Consider the following 16,955-nt stretch of genomic DNA (forward strand, 5'->3'; position numbering starts at 1 on the left):
GACAAAAGGGGGACCAGGGTTTGAAACAATCTAGAGATCAGAGGTCAAAGTATGGAAGGCAGAAGTCAGGAGCGGTGGGGTCAGGGCAGGGCAGAGGCTGGAGTATCAGATCAGATCAGAGTCTAGGGGTCAGACAGTGGGGTGTGGAGGGTGCAAGGTGAGCCCAGAGTTCAGAAGCCCAGGTTCGTGGCAAAGGGTTCAGAAAGCCCAGGGCACCTGAGGCCTGGGCCTGAGTACTCACGCTGCCACCAGGCACGCCAGTCCGGTCCCACAGCAGCGTGAGCTCGCTGTGCCCGGGGCCTGCCGAGCCGTTGAGCTGGCCCCGGATCTCGACTGCATACTTGTGGCTCCGGCCAGGCAGCGGGAAGAGACGAGCAGACCCTGGGCGCTGTAGCCGCCTCGTCTCTTTCTCCTGCTGAGCCACCCAGCGCCCCACCTCCTCCTAGGGCAGGGGCGAGGACAGACAGGGGCCTCAGGACCTTCCACGGCCCCTGACCCCAGAAAGCTCTAAGCACTTCAAACCCACCTTCCTCCTCCTCCTGGGAAGAAGAGGGGCACAGCTCTTCAGACTCTGAGAATCTCCAAGTGTCCCCAGAGCCACCAGTCACCCTCCTCCTCCTCAGGGGAGTCTGACTTGCTAAGACAGACCTTCCCCACCTTCTTTAAAACTTTCCCCCTGCCCTGGCTGGAGTAGCTCAGTGGATTGAGCGTGGGCTGCGAACCAGGCATCTCAGGTTCAATTCCCAGTCAGGGCACATGCCTAGGTTGCAGGCCATGGCCCACAGCAACTGCACATTGATGTTTCTCTCTCTCTCTCTCTCCCTGCCCACCCTTCTCTCTCTAAAAATAAATAAATAAAATCTTAAAAAAAAAACACACACAAAAACCTTCCCCCTAGGGTGGTAATGGGAGGGAAGTGGGGAGGGATGGGTGGGTGGGCTGAAATGGGAGTAAAAGGCAGAAAACTGTACTTGAACAATGACTAAAATAAAATAAAATAAAATAAAACCTTCCCCCCAAAGTGTGTCCACAGAACACCCCAGGGCCCTCCCTCCACTGAGGATACGTCTCTTAGCTCTGATTTCTCCTCGTCCCCCTGCACCACACACCCCACCCCCAGACTGACCATAAACAGCCCTCTGGGGCATGAGTGCCCCAGGCACCCTCACCATGTTCTCTGTGTCAGGGCCACGAGCCATCTGGGCCAGGACGTGTAGGCGCTGGGCCCGGGCCCACACGGCCACGTCCTCGGCCCCTGGCCCGCCAGGCCCTCCCGGAAGCAGCGGGTGGATGAAGCCACGGTAGACCAGGGACACGTCGGTCTCTGGGCTGGGTGTCAGGGTGATGGTTGTGCTGCGGACGATCAAGACCTGTGCCAGCCAGGGACAGGTGTGCATGAGAGCTCTCTGCGTGGCCTACAGTCCCCAACCCTCAGGCCACAGCAGAGCCAGAAACGACCAGGCAACTCCACCTCCTTCCTAGCTGATGGAATGGAAGACTGAGGCTGGGGAAGGGAGGCTGTTCACCCAGGGCCACTCTGGGAGAAGAGTTGGGGTGCCAACTCAGAAAGCAAACAACAGGATCCCAGGCCTGCTCATCGCCACCCCTCAGGAAACATCAAGATCCTCTTCCCAAACGGCCCAGCTTTCCACCCAGGCCCTCAGGAGTCCAGACAAAAAAAATGAAACAGCATCACTTCACCGTGGGGTTTGGGAAACTTCCAGGTTAGCGAACACACCCATGTGTCGGAAGGGCGTGGCACCCCCACTGCACGGGGACAGGAGGCCCTGTGCTCAGAGCCCCTGCACCACACCCTACGTACCGTGTTCTCCATGATACAGCAACCAAGTATGCAAGGTTCTTTTTTTTTAAAGAGATCCCAGATACAACATTCAAAGTGATGGACATGTGACATGATTTATTGCTTGTATGTGTTTTTGTAATTGCAAATGAATGGAAGGACCCAGTGTTCCTCGTGGGAGACTGCTCAAATAAACAGCACGTTTCCTCAGTTCTCCGACGGGAAGATTGCCGGGATGTGTGAAGAAGAAAAGGAAGTAGTAATACAGTGTGGGTAGTATACTACTTTTTGTGCAAGAAAGAAAAATGATTAAAAGTCGCATTTACTTGTATTGGAATACGTAGACTCTGGGAGGAGACAAAAGAAATCCAAGCAGGTCTGGGGGGATGTAGGGTGGCCTTGAGCTGGGGGGTATGGGAGCCACCTTCCCACACTGAGGAGGTGGGGAGTGGGGTAGGTGGGAGAGACGTGCACGAATGTTCACAGCAGCACTATTCACAACAGCAAAACCATGGAAACAACCCACTTGTCTATCCCCTGATGAATGGGTCTGGCGTAGCCATGCAATGGAAGATGACTCGGCCATGAACAGGAAGGACATTCTGACGCACGCAACGCATGGCTGAGCCTCAGAACCATCACGCTCAGTGAAAGAAGCCAGCCACAGAAGGCCTCACATTGTATGATTCCCTTTATACGACACATCTACGGCCAGCAACTCCAGAGACAGAAAATAGATGAGGGATTGCCAGATGCCAGAAGAGAGGGGATGGAGGGACTACTTCATGGTAACTTCTGAGGTGACAAAAATGTTCTGATCCCAGCTCACAGGTGGCACACACAAGGCTCACAGGCCCTCCTCCACTCTGTTTTATCCAGCCTGGCACCTTGTTTCTATCCAGCGGCAGCACCAAGCTCTGGCTTAACTGTTAAGGAGCAGTTACATCTACACAGTCCTAAAATTACATCCAGCTCTTTGAAGGCACCCGAGAGGCTGATGTGGCCCCCCGTGAAAATGAGTTTGACACCCCTGCCTTAGATAGTGGTGAGAGCTGCACGATATTGTGCATGTTCTAAATGTCACTCATGGTAAATTTTATGTTGTGTGTATTTTACCACAACTTTTAAAAATGTTTTTAACTCAATAAGGAAAATCAAACCCTTGAATGTAAAGACCTACGGGGTAAACATGAGCGTGATGAAGACCTATTTGAAAAAACGACAACCCTAGGACCGGCCCTTCAACACTTGCATTGGGTCCTGCCCCCAGCTCCCCACCTTGTCGGGCTGGGAGGCATTGGGCGGCTGCTGGAAGGTGAGCAGGTGTAGGCCAGGCAGGAAGCTCTGGGTGACGCAGGCCTCCAGGGATGTGACAAAGACAGGTGTGGGCCCCCACCAGCCCACGGTGCCCGAGATCTGCTCTCCTCGGCAGCGGGCCTGCTCTGTGAGGACAGGAGGGTGGGGGGTAGGGTCAGTGTGGGATGCAGCACCATCCCCTCCCACACTGCCGCTGGTCACTCACCCGGCCGAGGGAGGCAGCTCTCGTTGTGCACGCACCAGCCCAGGGCACCAGGCCCCCCGGGAGGAGCTGCCGGGCTGCTGAAGGCCAGGCAGGCCTGACAGTCGCCCAGGAGGCGCCCCAGGCCCAGGCAGCTGGCAGGTGGACACTGCAGGGAAAGAAGGGAACAGGTATCAGTGCGCACTGGGGCTTAAGGGATCTGGGAAGGGCTGTGAATTTAGGAGTTTAGGGGTAGAAGGGGTCAGGAAGTTGGAGAAGAGCATTGAAAGCCAATTTGAATGAAGAAAGATCAAAAGACTGGGCCTGGGGATGTGGGTACAGATGAGTTGGAAAAGGGCCTGAGAGAGGGTCAAAGTTCAGGGGGTCAGCAGTCAGGACTCAGGGATGCTGATCATAGAGGTGAAAACAAGTCTCCCCAGTGTGCAGGGAAGCCCTTCTCCACTTGGTTTCGGCAGAGGGAGACACTGAGAGCCGGTCTCTGTGCTAGGGGCCAGGGCCAGGGCCGGGGCAGCCACTCACAGCCCCCTTGGGGGTACCAGGAGGCAGTGCAGCTTGGCAGGCCCCCTGACACCAGCTGCATTCAGGGTCTCGGGAGCAGACACTGTGGTCCGTGTACATGGAACAGTAGTCCAGGTGGTACTGCAGAGAGAGGGGGGTGGACACAGGGGCTCCTCAGACAGGGGCCTGCTTCCCATATTCCCACTCATATTGATCATCCTGGGGAACCCCAAATGCTCAGCACCCCAAGGACCCCATCTAATACTCTTCCAGGGCCAGGGACCACTGCTCCTCCGCCCTCCACCCCAGGGACCTCCATTCCTCCTCCCCTGAACCTGGGAACCAACATCTCTCCTCTCATGGCCCTAGGGACTCCCAGTGCTTATCCCAAGAACCCCCAACTTCCTCCCTCATCTGTGGGAACCATGCGACCCTCTCCCTATCACCTCATACTCACATCCAGGGCAGGCGCCTGGAACACAAAAGGAGGCACCTTGTAGGCCATCAAATCCCCACGGGGCCGGCCACTGTACCCACCAGCCACCAACAGGACACTGCCACCAAGCACAGCTGCCACATGTGAGTACCGACCACTCGGAGGCGCTGCTCGGCCTGGAAGAATACAGACCCCTAGGACACGGGGCCCCCAAACCCCCTACCACCTTCATGGCTCCCCCACCGAGACTACCACCCCTGGCTCTCCTAGTAGCAGCCCAGACTCCTAGCTCCTGCCTGAACCCACCTGCCCATGGAAGCCCTCACAGTGGCCTGGCCCTGCACCAGCTACAGTCCTTTCTCTCCTAGGTTCCCACAGCCCCAGCCACTCTACCTTTCAGACAGAGCACGATCTTTGGTTCAGAAAAACTTGGGTTTAAATGCTGGGTTTAACATTTACTGGGGTTCAAATCATGGATCAACTACTAACTAGCTGTGTAGCCTTGGGCAAGAGACTGGACATCTCTGAGTCTGGATCCCCTCCTCTGTGAAAGGAACCATCTCCCTGCCCTGGGGGAGCTGCTTGGCTCTCACCTGTTTTTGTCTGCCTGGCATTAGCCTCCCTTCTGGGGACAGCCTCTGATTTTCCCCCGGAAAACCACCTTCTCCCTCGAGCACGCCACAAGGCGCAAGCCAAGCCACCCCTACCTCTAGCAGAAGTGGGGCTTTAGCCCAGGCCTATCAGCGTCAGTGACTAGTTCAGGGATGTAACTCAAGTCCTACAGGCCTTGGGAAAAAGAACACTCTCTTCCCTCTGGGCATTTGAAAGGGTGGAATATCACCCCAGAACCGCTGGGGACCATCTACAAAAGGCAAGCCTGCCGGAGACTTAAGTAAACCAGCCGAGAACTGGGGAGAGAAATTGCTGAGGCCATGTGAGCACCTGGAACCAGCCCAGCCAGAACTCACTCAGATTAGCCAAGAAATTCTCCCTTTTGCTTAAGCTAGTTGGGTTGGATTTCTGTCACTTAAAACCAAGAGTCCTGCCCTGACTGGTGTGGCTCAGTGGATTGAGCATCAGCCTGCGAACCAAAAGGTTACAGGTTCAATTCCCTGTCAGGACCCAAGCCTAGGTTGTGGGCCAGGTCCCCAGTTGGGGGCACTCGAGAGGCAACTGACTGATGTATCTCACACATCATTGTTTCTCTCCCACTCTTCCTCCCTCCCTTCCCCTCTCTCTAAAAATGAATGAATAAAATAAACAAGAGTCCTGACCAACAGGAAGGTGGTCAGTGACTGGCGACTCCCCCACCCTCTCACTGAACCTGAACGCTCCATAGGCACATGGGATTCGGCCCAAGGAGTCACAGACCACAGAGGTGGAAGAGGCCTCCAGAAACCTCACACTCTCGCCTGCCCAACAAAGGGTCCTAAAAGAGGGACAGGGGCAGGCAGAGGAGTCCTGGATTGGAGAGCTTGAAGGCCAGGCCCAGGCTCTACTCCTGATGGGGTGGGGAGAACAGCGAGGCCTCGGGGAAGTCCATAGGCCCCTGAATGATATGTCCACTTTGCATATACAAATGTTTTTCTGAGAGAGGGGCCTGTGGCTTTCTTCTGATTCCTAAAGCAGTCTCTGACCTAAGGAGTTGGAAAGGTTCTCCGCACCCCCTTCCGGTAGGGCTGTCGTTCCTGTCAGAAAGACGCCATGTGGAGCCCTTCACCAGGCTGTCCTCAGCCTTCAAGCATGATCTCAGTTTATTCTCACAACATCCCAGTGGCTTAAGTGTTACCATGATCCCCATTTCATAGACGGGGAGGTCGAGGCATAGAAACTAAATGACGGCTTTTGTACAGATAGTTCTTTGCAGCCACCCATCACGGTTTTGCCACTTGCCCACACAGTGTGACTTTGAAAAAGACACCTCTTCATGGGCATTTCCCTGGGGCAGCTAGAAACTGGCAAACTTGAACTGGAGCCTAGATCTCATGCTGCTGTAACTACCTCCCATCTCCATGGCAACAACGCCCTAGTCCCGGGTGCTGCACAGGCTTGCCTCCTGGGACAGCTCCAACAGGAGGGCTGGCTCACCCTGACAAGGACTAAGGTGGCTCTAGATTCACTGTTGGGACCAGGGGGAATATGACCGTCAGGAGCCCCTCAGGGAAACAGAGGGGCCACTCACCCTCAGGGGTTCCTGGAGGTGCAAGCTCAGCCCCCGACACCCACTGATGGCAGCCCAGGTGGTAGAAGAAGATGCCATCTTCATAGCACTTTTCCTCCTGGTAATGGGTGTGCACATTGCCCCCTGGGAAAGGAGGAAAGGGGTATAGCTGGCAAGCCTGGGGGAGGTGGGGCCACCCACACAAGGAGCCTTAGCTCAGGGTTGCCTTGGGCCTCTGGCAGGCAGGCAGGCAGGCCAGCAGGGAGCCTCCTCACCATAGACCACCATGTAGTTGCCCAGGACACTGGCCGTGTGGAAGGCCCGCTCCCGCGGGCCCTGGAGCCCATCCCGGGCCTTCAGGGTGGTCCACACGCGCCGATCCACGTGGAACAGCTCAGTGGAGTTCACCCGCACAGAGAACCTACAGAGGAGGCAGAGCAAGGGCGCAGAGCAAGGGCTCAGGGCAGGAGGGGCCTCTGGCTGTTAAGAGCTGTGTGCTCACTCAGGGTTGAGACCGGCTGTGACAGGGTTTATGTCCCCTCAGAACTAGAAGCTCCTGTGGCAGGACCCAGGTTGGGCTCCTATCTGGGTTCCCTGTATAATCCAGCCAGGGCTGGACACCAAGCAGGGGCTGGTGGAATGGACAGATGGTGGGAGTGTGGGGGGCAGCAGGGACTGAGAAACTGAGTGGGAGAACGGGTGCACAACTGGGCGAGAGCGTGACTGAATGAAGGAAGGAGTGCCTGGAATCAGCAGGCAAAGACCACCAACGACTAGTGGCACAGGGGCTGGGCTGGGCCTGGCCCCGCAGAGCAGAGGGTGTGGGGCAGGCAGGTCACTCACCGGGCAGTGGAGGGCCGGTGTCCACCGTGGACCAGCAGGGCTCGAGATGCGGCATGGAACACCATGGAGTGGCCAGTGGCAGCAGGGGGTCGCCCACCTGCTGGAATCACCTGCTCCCAATAGCCCCCACTGGTGCGGTCAAGGAGGAAACGGAAGAGGCCAGAGGAGAAGAGGTCGTGCTGGGTGCGGCCACCAGACACGTAAAGCCAGATGTCATCCACTAAGGCAGCTGCATGACCTGCCAGGCCTGGCGGCCCTGAGGAGCTAGAAGCAGGTGGTGCCAGTTGCTCCCAGTGGCCCCCGTCCAGTGGACTAAAGGCCCACACGTCGCTAGTGAGGGAGCCATCGGCCAGCTCACCGCCCATCAGCACCAGGGAGCCGGACCAGGCCACAGCCACATGGGAGTGACGGGCAGCCTGTGAGGAAGAGACGAGGAGACAGAGATGGAGAGGGAAACAGAGGGTGACACACAGAATGGCAGAGAGAGCCAGACACAGACACAGACAGAGAAAGACAGAAACACAGAAAGGAAGACAGACAGACAGAAGGTGAGTCAAGATAGATATGCACAGAGAGAAGAGAGACAGACCCAGAAAGATGGACACAGGTGAGTAAGAGCAGAGAGGAGACAGAGAAACACAGTAAAGAAGGTGGAGTCAGGGAGACAGAGTAGAGGGGAAAATGACAGAGAAAAACAGAGAGAAACAGAGATACAATCCAGACATGAGGAGACCCAAGGATCCAAGAGTCAGAGATGAAAGCAGAGAGATGGACTGAGAGAGGCAAGAGACACACAGAAAGATAAGTTGCAGAAAGGGATATAAAGGAAGACAAAGGAAAATCTGAGCCCTGGCTGGTGTGGCTCAGTGGACTGAGCACCGGCCTGCAAATCAGAGGGTCACCAGTTCCATTCCCAGTCAGGGCACATGCCTGGGTTGTGGGCCAGGTCCCCAGTAGGGGGTGCTCCAGAGGCAACTACACATTGATGTTTCTCTCCCTCTCTTTCTCCCTCCCTACTCCTCTCTCTGAAAATAAATAAATAATTTTTTTAAAAAGAAAAGAAAATCTGAGACAGCAGAAATGAAGGGGTAGGTGTTCCTCTATCAAGTTGCAGGCTGGGGCGACTATGGGGAAAAGAGGTGGCTCTGAAGGGCCCTTGCTGGGACTGACAGAGTGGGCAGGTGCCTCCAGACAGGGCAGAGGTGGGGTCCATACCGGAGCAGGACTCAGGTCCCAGCGCTCCCAGGTGTTGGCAGAGAAGTTATACAGCACGAGGTCACCCAAGGCACTGTTGAGATCCTGGCCTGTGGAAGGTGGGTGGTCTCGAGCCCTGGCCACAGGCTGCCAGGCCTCCAGACTGCAGGCGCACACCCCATCTGCTCACCTCCAAAAACGGCCAACAGTCCTGGTGCAGACAGGTAGGCACCAGCCGCCCCGACACGGGCAGAGAAGGCAGGGTCCCCGGCACTCACGTTGTGCCACCAGCCGGCCCCCTGGTTCTCCCTCAGGTGCAGGTCACAGGCACGTCCCAAGAAGCCAGGCTCACATCGGCATGGTCCTAGGGCCTGGGGGAAAGGGACACAGGCAAGGGACAGAGTCAGAGAAAGTGACAGGGAGACAGAGGGAAGAGAGCCAGAGCCCGAGTGAGACACGCAGGGCGGGAAGGAAGGAGAGAGATGAACAGGGAAAGAGAGAATGGAAAAAAATAAATAAATAAAGAGAGACAGAGAGGCAAAAAGAGAGAGATGGAAACAGGAAGGAGACAAACCAATAGACAGAGGAAGAAAGCAATACAGAAACACAACCAGAGGAGGCAGAGAGGTGGTGGAGGAAAGAAGACAGACCAAGAGAAAAAGAGAAAGGCCCAGAGAGAAAAATTAGGATAGACAGAAAACAGATTGGCAAAGACGGTGAGGTCCATGATGGGGAGGCCCATGTCAGCCTGAGCTGGGAGAGCTTGGATCTGGGGAGGTCAAGGCAGGGAGGGCTCTAGGTGTGATCCAGTCTCAAAGATGGACACGCATGCCTTAGGGCCAAAGACAGTGGCTGAAAGTCAAAGTCATGGCTCAGGGCCCAAGGCCAGACAGAGTAGCTGGGTGGGTGGGTGGGTGGGTGGAGTCAGGCCTGGCAAGAGGAAGCAGTGTGGGTTCACAGGAGAGTGGTGCCTTGTGGACGAGAACAGCAGCGGACTCAGGCAAAGGAGGGGTCCCAGGCAGAGGTGGGGTGGGGCTGCAGTTACAGGTGGGGTAGCATCTGGAATGCAAGGACAGGACTGTGGATGAGAGCAGGGGCGCTGGTGGGGGGGGGTCAGTGTCATGGTAGAGGGTGGGGTGTCAGGTGGAGTCAAACAAGGGCAGAGTTAGATCCAGAAGATGGGAGTAGCAAGTGTGGACACAGGTCAGGGCCTGAGGGGGATGCAGTTGGGGGCAGGCTCACCGAGGCGCAGGTGCCATGGCTGCCACAGTAGGCTGAGCACTCCTGCAGGCCACAGTCAGGGCCCCCCCAGCCTGGCTCACAGGCACACACCCCAGGGGGCTGGCACTGCCCACGGCTGCGGCAGCCCCCGGGGCACAGGGAGAATCGGAAGGAGGCATTGAAGCCCAGCAGGTTGTAGTTGGCGTCGCTGAAGAGGTGCAGCAGCATCTGTGGACACAGGTGGGCAGGATTCAGGGACCTGACTAGGAGGTGGTCCACTCCTGTCCGACCCCACCCTGGAGGTCTCCATCTCTTTTCTTTGTCTTTCTCCACCTTTCTCTGTCCCTGTGTCCTGTCTGATGCCATGTCCCTCCTGCTGCCTCTCTCTCCCTCCCTAGGTGCATCTACCCCCTTGCCCCATACTGCACTGAGATCCTCCAGCCACAGTCCACACACAGCCCAGCCCCACCAACCTTGCCCGAGGAAGCCTCAATGGGTGGGGGCCGGGTGCTCCCACTCAGACTGGCAAGCAGGGGCCCTCGGGGGGAGTCACCGTCATACACGAACAGGTAGTCGTACGTGCACTCCGTGTCAAGGAACAGGAAGTCCAGGAGGATCCGGTGCTGAGGGCTCGGTGCTGGGTGGTAAAAACAGAGGGGCCAGGCTCTGATGTGGACCCTCTCCTCACCTCCATGCAGACCACCCACAAACACCAAAGCCTGCTCTGCATAATAAGGAGGCCCAAAGATGAATTGATCTGGGCCCTGCCTTGGCCAGATGGGCTTCTGGTCTCATAGCCCAGGGAGGTCAGGGCTCAGACAAGGAATTAGAGTATCAGCCCTGAAAAGGGCTCCTGATATCAGGCTGAACACCCCACCCCCACACTGTTCAGATGGGAAAATGGACATGCTGAGAGAGGAAGCCCATTCCATTGATCAGACAGAGCCATTCCATTTACTCTGGAGCTTCAGACACACCCAGGCCTGGGCGTTAGGGCCCAGGCCCAGGCAGAGAAGCACACTCCCAGATGGAAAAGGGCCTTTCTTCTCCCTGGAGGAAAGCCGAACTTTAAAGCACTGCAGCTCCTGTCTGCCCCACCTGGGGTCTCACCTCTGTTTATTGTGGTACCTAAGGGCTCAGACTCTGGAGCCAGACTGCCTGGGCTCAGATCTGAGCTCTGCCACTTACTAGCCATTAGCTGTGTAACCTAGATCAAGTTGCCTAACCTCTCTGAATCTGTTTCTTTTCTTTTTTTTTTTTAAGATTTTATTTATTAACTTTTAGAGAGGGGAAGGGAGAAAGAGAGGGAGAGAAACAACAGTGTGTGGTTGCCTCTCGCACACTCCCCAAATGGGACCTGGCCCGCAACCCAGGCATGTGCCCTGACTGGGAATCGAACTGGAGACCCCATGGTTCACAGGCCAGAGCTCAGTCCACCATGCCACACCAGCCAGGGCTGAATCTGTTTCTTCTTCTATAAGTGAGGATATAATGGCACTGTGGTAGATTCACACTTCTTGGCCACTCCTCCTATTGAGAGATGAGGGCTAATGCCGTGTCCCTTGTATCTGGGAAGAGACTCAGAGACTAGCTTAGCCAATACACAGCAGCAAAAGTGGCATTCTGGGACTTCTGAGGCTAGATCAGAGAAAGCTTTGCAGTGTTTACCCAGGCCATGTAGAATTCTCCTTCTCAGAACACAGCTGTCACACTATGAAAAGCCAAAGCCACATGAAGGAGCCACATGTGGGCATCCCAGCCGACAGCCAGCAACATCTGACAGCCCTGAGCAGGAGCCTTCTTGGATGTCCAGCCCAGGTGAGTGAGGGTTCAGATGCCTGCCGCCCCAGCTGACTGACACACGAGTACACCTGACTGCATGAGAGGTGATAATGCGCACGAAGTACTTAATGGGGCCTGGCACTTCCTAAGTGCCACTATTCCTAGCACTGTCACTATTCTTGCTCTCTGCCAGGTCCTGGTTCCAGAAGGTTCTCTCATCCCACATCTCACACAAAGGGCTCAGGAAAGTCTTCTGGGCCAGTGAAACTAGGCCTGAGTTGCACCTCTGCTCCTGACCTGCTGGAAGATCCTGGACCAGCCGTTCCCTCACACTCCCGGGTAGACGCATCTGCACTCGCTCACTGTGGGGTCTTAGGCCACTGTCACGGGCTCTCTGGGCCTCAGTTTCCTTCATGCAGAATGGGGATGAGTCTTTGCATCCACTAGGTCCTGCGGAGCTCTCAGACGGTGGCTCTAGGGTGTCAGCCCAGGCCGTGCCCTGGCACCAGGACCACTGACCAACACCTCCTTCCTGGCCTCCCAGCCTCCATCCTGCCCTGACATGGATCCAGAGTGATCTTCCCAACTTGACATCTGGCCCCGGCCCTCCCCTGCTCACAAGCTCTCATGGCTCCCACCATCCCCAGGAGAAAGTCTGGCTCTCTACCCTGTCTCATATCACCCCACTGCTCGCAGCTCTACCAGCAGCTGGGCCTTTGCACGTGCTTCTCCCTCTGCCTGGAGCACATTCTCCCTTCCTGCCAGCAAGCTTCCCCATCTCCTCCAGGGAGCTTTCCCTGACACCCCCCGGCTGGGTTAGGTATGCCTCTCAGGGGTTCTCACCTCCCATTATATCCTCCATTCTTCTGGGATCACCTGTGTCCAGGTCTGTCTCCCCTGCAACCTAGGAGGCTCACAGGGCAGGGCCTGGGCCCAACTCACCTGGGGTCCCTCCTCAACATTGCTCAGCACTGAGCAAGGGCTCAGGAAATTCTGGATGAAGGAAAGAGGAAACCCACAAAAGCCAGAATGCTGAAGTTGGCAGCTCTCCCTCAGGCTCCGACCAGAGCCCTGGAGAACATCACAGCAGACTAGGCCATAGTCTAGAGGACGCAGAAGAACCATTCAGTCAGACCAGACAAGAACTCCCAGCCTTACCAGCCTCAACCAAACTATAAAGCTTAAAACAAGTATATCTTTGTTAACTGCTGGCCAAAGATAGGTTCACCATCTGCTTTCCCCAAGTTCCTCCCTAAGCTCAAGGTTTCCTTTCTCCTAACTCAACATGGGCCCAATGCCCATGCCATCCTGAACAGAGACCCAACCACAAAACCCCTGCTTTTCAAAAGCAAAAGCCTCTTACTCATGAAAATGTTATGAGGACGAGGTACAACAGAGTGTGAACATGGCACAAAATTAAGTGATGCAGTGGTTTCTTTCTTCAGTAGATAGGGGAACGTGTTGATTCTCAGAGGCTCAAGGCATTGGGAAGAATGCGAGATCAAGGGGGGTCTAGAAGTCTCCCAGACTCCTCCCTACCCCAGCGTCCAGCCAGCTGGTCCCCCAGTCTCACGGGTGAAACTTCACAAACATCTCCCTGTACTCTTTGCGCCTCTCCACCTCCTTAGTTCCTGCCCCAGTCAGAACTCACGCTCTCCCAAAAGACTGGCACACCAGGTCCCCAGTCCGCCCCCACGCAACCTGAGAGCGAAGCCCCACCCCTGCTCAAAATCCTCTGTGGCTCCTCTTCAATCCCAAGAGCAAAGCCAAGCTGCTCAGAGGGACACTTAAGGTCCTCCTTCCCCTGCTTCTGGTGCCCTCCTCTCCTCCTGGCCAACTGGCCAGACAAACCTAGACACGACTCCTGACACACATGGAGGCTGCTCCCTTTTCTCACCCAGTAAACTCCTAAGCTTGCTTCAAAACCCTGCTCCAGTGGCTGCTCTTCTGTGACCCCCAGCAGTGTCCTCTCATGCCCCTGTAGTTTTCTCGCCCGGACCCTGGCCCTCCTTCTGTTTCAAACCTAGGCACACTGTGTCCCCACCCAGGCTGGGGCTCTTCAGGGCCAGAGGATGAGTTCCACCCCCAACACATACACATACCTCCCATTCTGTTCTCAACCCCAGACAGAAATGGCCCCCGAGCTGGGGACGGACACACACTTGCATCCTCAGACACACAAGAAACAGGCTTCATCCGTACCCCACACGACAGCCATAAATAAATAACACATAAAACATAAATGAGATTATGTCCTTCCCCTGTTCAAAACCCCTGCACAGCTCCCAGTGCCCCGGGATAAAGGCCAAGCTCTGCAGCCCACAAAGGGAGGCCCCGCGTGATCCAGGCCATTGAATCTCTGGCCTGTGCCCAGGACATCCTCTGGGGGACTCCCACCTCTCCTAGGCAACCAGCTCCTACATCCACCACCCAAGGGAGACCTTCCTGGACTTCTCTGGCCTCTGACTGCCCTTGGATTTCTCTTCTACCTCTCTACCACCCCCAGGACCGTGCTACGCCCTCTGCCTCCCCTCAACTTCCAGCTTCTGGCTCATGATTGGTCTTCTTGTATTCTGTGTTCTAGAGCACTGCATTTCTGCTTCCTACAAAGCACCCATGCCCTCCTGCATCCAGGCCTTTGTACAGGCTGTTCTCCTTGCCTGGAATGCCCTTTTGTTCCCTGCTACACATGCCTCTGGCCTTGGATGTCGCCCAGGCCAAGTCAGACTATCTCTCTGGGCTCCCCACTCCTTGGGGGTGAATTTGTCTCCCCCACTGGACTGGGAGCCCATAAGAGTAAGACTGGGGCACTTGCACAGTTCCCTACTGCTCTTCCTCCTCCTCCTGGCTGATTCCAGTTGGTCCTTTATGCCTCAGCTCAGACATCTGCCCCTCCAGGAGGACCTCTCAGCTCTCCCTGGTCCCCAGGTCAGGCACCTCCTCTAGGATTCCCTACATCTGTGGGGTTTCTCCATCACAGTACCAATCACTCTGGACTGTTATCATCTATTAATGTGTTTGTCTCCCCCACTGGATCCCAGGCCTCAAGCCAATGGGGACTGCTGGGACTGCCTTGGTCTCTGCTATGTCTCAGTACCAAATGCAATATGCAGTACATGAATGATTGAAAAAATGCTTTTATTGAAGTACTTTAAAAATAACAACAGGCTCTGGCTGGTGTAGCTCAGAGGATTGAATGTGGGCTGCGAACCAAAGGGCTGTCTGTTTGATTCCCAGTCAGGGCACATGCCTGGGTTGCAGGCCAGGTCCCCAGGGGGCCACACAAGAAGAAACCACACATTGATGTTTCCCTCCCTTCCCTCCTCCCTAAAAATAAAATATTAAAAACAAACAACAATAATAATCCTAATACCATTTACTGAGCACTTACTATTTGCCAAGCACATTAAACACCTGTTCTTATGCCCTGGTTTGTGTGGCTCAGTTGGTTGGGCATCTTACTGCAAAGCAAAAGGTTGCTGGTTCGGTTCCCAGTCAGGGCACAAGCCTGGGTTGCAGGTTCCATCCCTGGTTGGGGGTATTCGAGAGGCAACCGATCGATGTTTCTCTCTTGCATCAATGTTCCTCTCCCCCTCTTTTTCTCTCCCTTATAAAATCTTTTTAAAAATACCAGTTCTCATTTCATTCCAACAACCCTATGAGATCAGTAATATTTTTGGTGTGGTATTTTTTTTGTATTTTTTATTTATCTTCACCCTGGGACACTTTTTCATTGCTTTTAGAGACAGGGGAAGGGACAGAGGAAGGGAGATAGAGAAATATCAATGAGAAAGAGAAGCATCAATTGGTTTGCCTCCTGTAGAAGCCTGGACTGGGGATTATAGGTGCCCAGAAGGGGGATCAAACCTGCAACCTAGATATATACCCTGACCAGGAATCAAACCCACAACCTTTCAGTTATGGGGCCAGCACTCTAAACAACTGGGACACACTGGCCAGGACTTTTTCCATTATCGCTTATCCTCCCTCTATACCTTCTTCCATGGTAAGTACTATTTTATCCCCACTTGAGGGGAGGAGAAGCTGAATCTCAGGGAAAGGAAGCCACTTGCCAAATTCACAAAGCTGGTAAGAAGTAGAAACCAAATTTGAAGTAAGGCGATTGAGCTCACAGCCTGAGGTTTCTAACAATTACTCAGAATACCCCTCACTGATGCTCCTAGCTTGCAACTGTCCAACTGAGTGTGGAGGCAACTCCCCCATCAGACTTCAAGGCCTTGCAGGGCAGGGCCCAAGTGCGCTGCTTTTCAGAGCAAAAGGCCTGCACCAGAACTGGGCTCTGGGGATGTGGTGAATGGATGAATGACTGCACAAATGAATGAATTAGCAAATGACAGGGTGTGTGACCCACACCACCCTACTCACCCTCGATGAGCCACTCGCAATTGCCATTGACGCTGTAGTTGCCCGCACCATCCGTCACGAAGCCTGGGGCCTCCCGCAGCACTTGCCGCTGGCCCTTGCAGTCCCCGGCCCGGGCTCCAGGGAACAGCGGCCCCAGCAAAGCCAAAGACAGGGCCAGCGTGGCGGCCAGAGCCCGGCCCAGGGCCATCGCTGCCTCCGGCACTGACCCTTACAGGCGGCGCGGACCCTCCACCGGTGTGAGGCCCTGAATGCGACCTCTACAGACGAGGCATAGCCTTGTAGACCAGGGAGGTCTAGGAGCGCAGTCCCTGCTAAGGGAACGGCCGCTGTCGACGGGCTCTGGAAGTCGAGGGGTGGGCCCTAGAGACCCATGATAGGCCCTGAAAATGGGGTCGCTATAGGCGGGGCCAAGCCCTAGGGACTGTGGGAGTCCCTTATAGACACAGGCCCCCATAGGCTGGGTGACCCTGTAAACGGTGTCCAGCAACTACAGACGCGGATCACTGCAGGCCGAAACGGACTTTAGAGATGGGTGGGTCCCCAGGGGGCGAAGAATCCTGCAGCCGGGCGAGCGCTCCATAGAGGATGCAGGCCCGGCCGAACCAGGCAGGGATGGTCCCGGAGGGACTCTAGCCGGGGGCGGAGCTCATTTTCAGGGGCTTGGGTCTGGACCGCAAAGACTCACTCCCTCGTTCACCCAACCTCGACTCCCTACAGAGCTGGACAGGCTAGATCACAGAGTCGAGGGGACGCTCGGGCCAGAGCGGTCCCACGACGACTGCTTGGTGGGCGAGGGGGCGGGGTCGGGGGGGCCGCTGTGGGAGAACTGGGGCCGGGAGAGGAGGCGAGAAGTAGCGGAGCAGCAGGTCAGAGCGGCCCTGGGAGGACTGCGAAACACTCAACCCCACCCCTCCACAAATGGAGACTTCCGGAAACCTCCCCGCCCAGTTGTTCCCAAACGCATGTGCAGCATTAACCTCCTTGGCGGGGGTAGGGGGAGAATTGCACATGCGCAATGCTAAAATCGTAACCCAAACTCAGGGTGCAGCTTGCTGACAAGTATGTGCCACTTGAGGGCGCCTCTACCTCTGACTCGGGAAAAGAAGGTAAAAAG

General features: G+C 55.6%; 1 protein-coding gene across 5 annotated transcripts in view; it reads right to left on the reverse strand.

Annotated features, from left to right (window-relative positions):
• Positions 1–16,676, reverse strand: part of MEGF8 (multiple EGF like domains 8) — a 40,691-nt gene extending 24,015 nt beyond the window's left edge. For 3 of the 5 annotated variants that reach the window (XM_045838302.1, XM_045838301.1, XM_045838305.1), the window contains exons 1-14: positions 15,842–16,676; positions 10,147–10,310; positions 9,695–9,901; positions 8,643–8,823; positions 8,474–8,562; positions 7,259–7,674; positions 6,691–6,836; positions 6,437–6,559; positions 4,276–4,430; positions 3,840–3,959; positions 3,324–3,468; positions 3,080–3,243; positions 1,170–1,370; positions 242–442 (exon numbers count right to left, since the gene is read on the reverse strand). In XM_045838302.1, the coding sequence (XP_045694258.1) occupies positions 242–442; positions 1,170–1,370; positions 3,080–3,243; positions 3,324–3,468; positions 3,840–3,959; positions 4,276–4,430; positions 6,437–6,559; positions 6,691–6,836; positions 7,259–7,674; positions 8,474–8,562; positions 8,643–8,823; positions 9,695–9,901; positions 10,147–10,310; positions 15,842–16,028 (2,499 nt within the window). In that variant the 5' untranslated portion in view covers positions 16,029–16,676. The remainder of the gene's footprint in view (positions 1–241; positions 443–1,169; positions 1,371–3,079; positions 3,244–3,323; positions 3,469–3,839; positions 3,960–4,275; positions 4,431–6,436; positions 6,560–6,690; positions 6,837–7,258; positions 7,675–8,473; positions 8,563–8,642; positions 8,824–9,694; positions 9,902–10,146; positions 10,311–15,841) is intronic. The other 2 variants (XM_045838306.1, XM_045838303.1) reach the window with 1 other exon arrangement.
• Between the last annotated feature and the right edge of the window lie 279 nt (positions 16,677–16,955).

The sequence above is a fragment of the Phyllostomus hastatus genome, unplaced genomic scaffold (genome assembly GCF_019186645.2).
Source record: "Phyllostomus hastatus isolate PE091 unplaced genomic scaffold, TTU_PhHast_1.1 phas_contig_277, whole genome shotgun sequence".
Taxonomy (NCBI): Eukaryota; Metazoa; Chordata; class Mammalia; order Chiroptera; family Phyllostomidae; genus Phyllostomus; species Phyllostomus hastatus.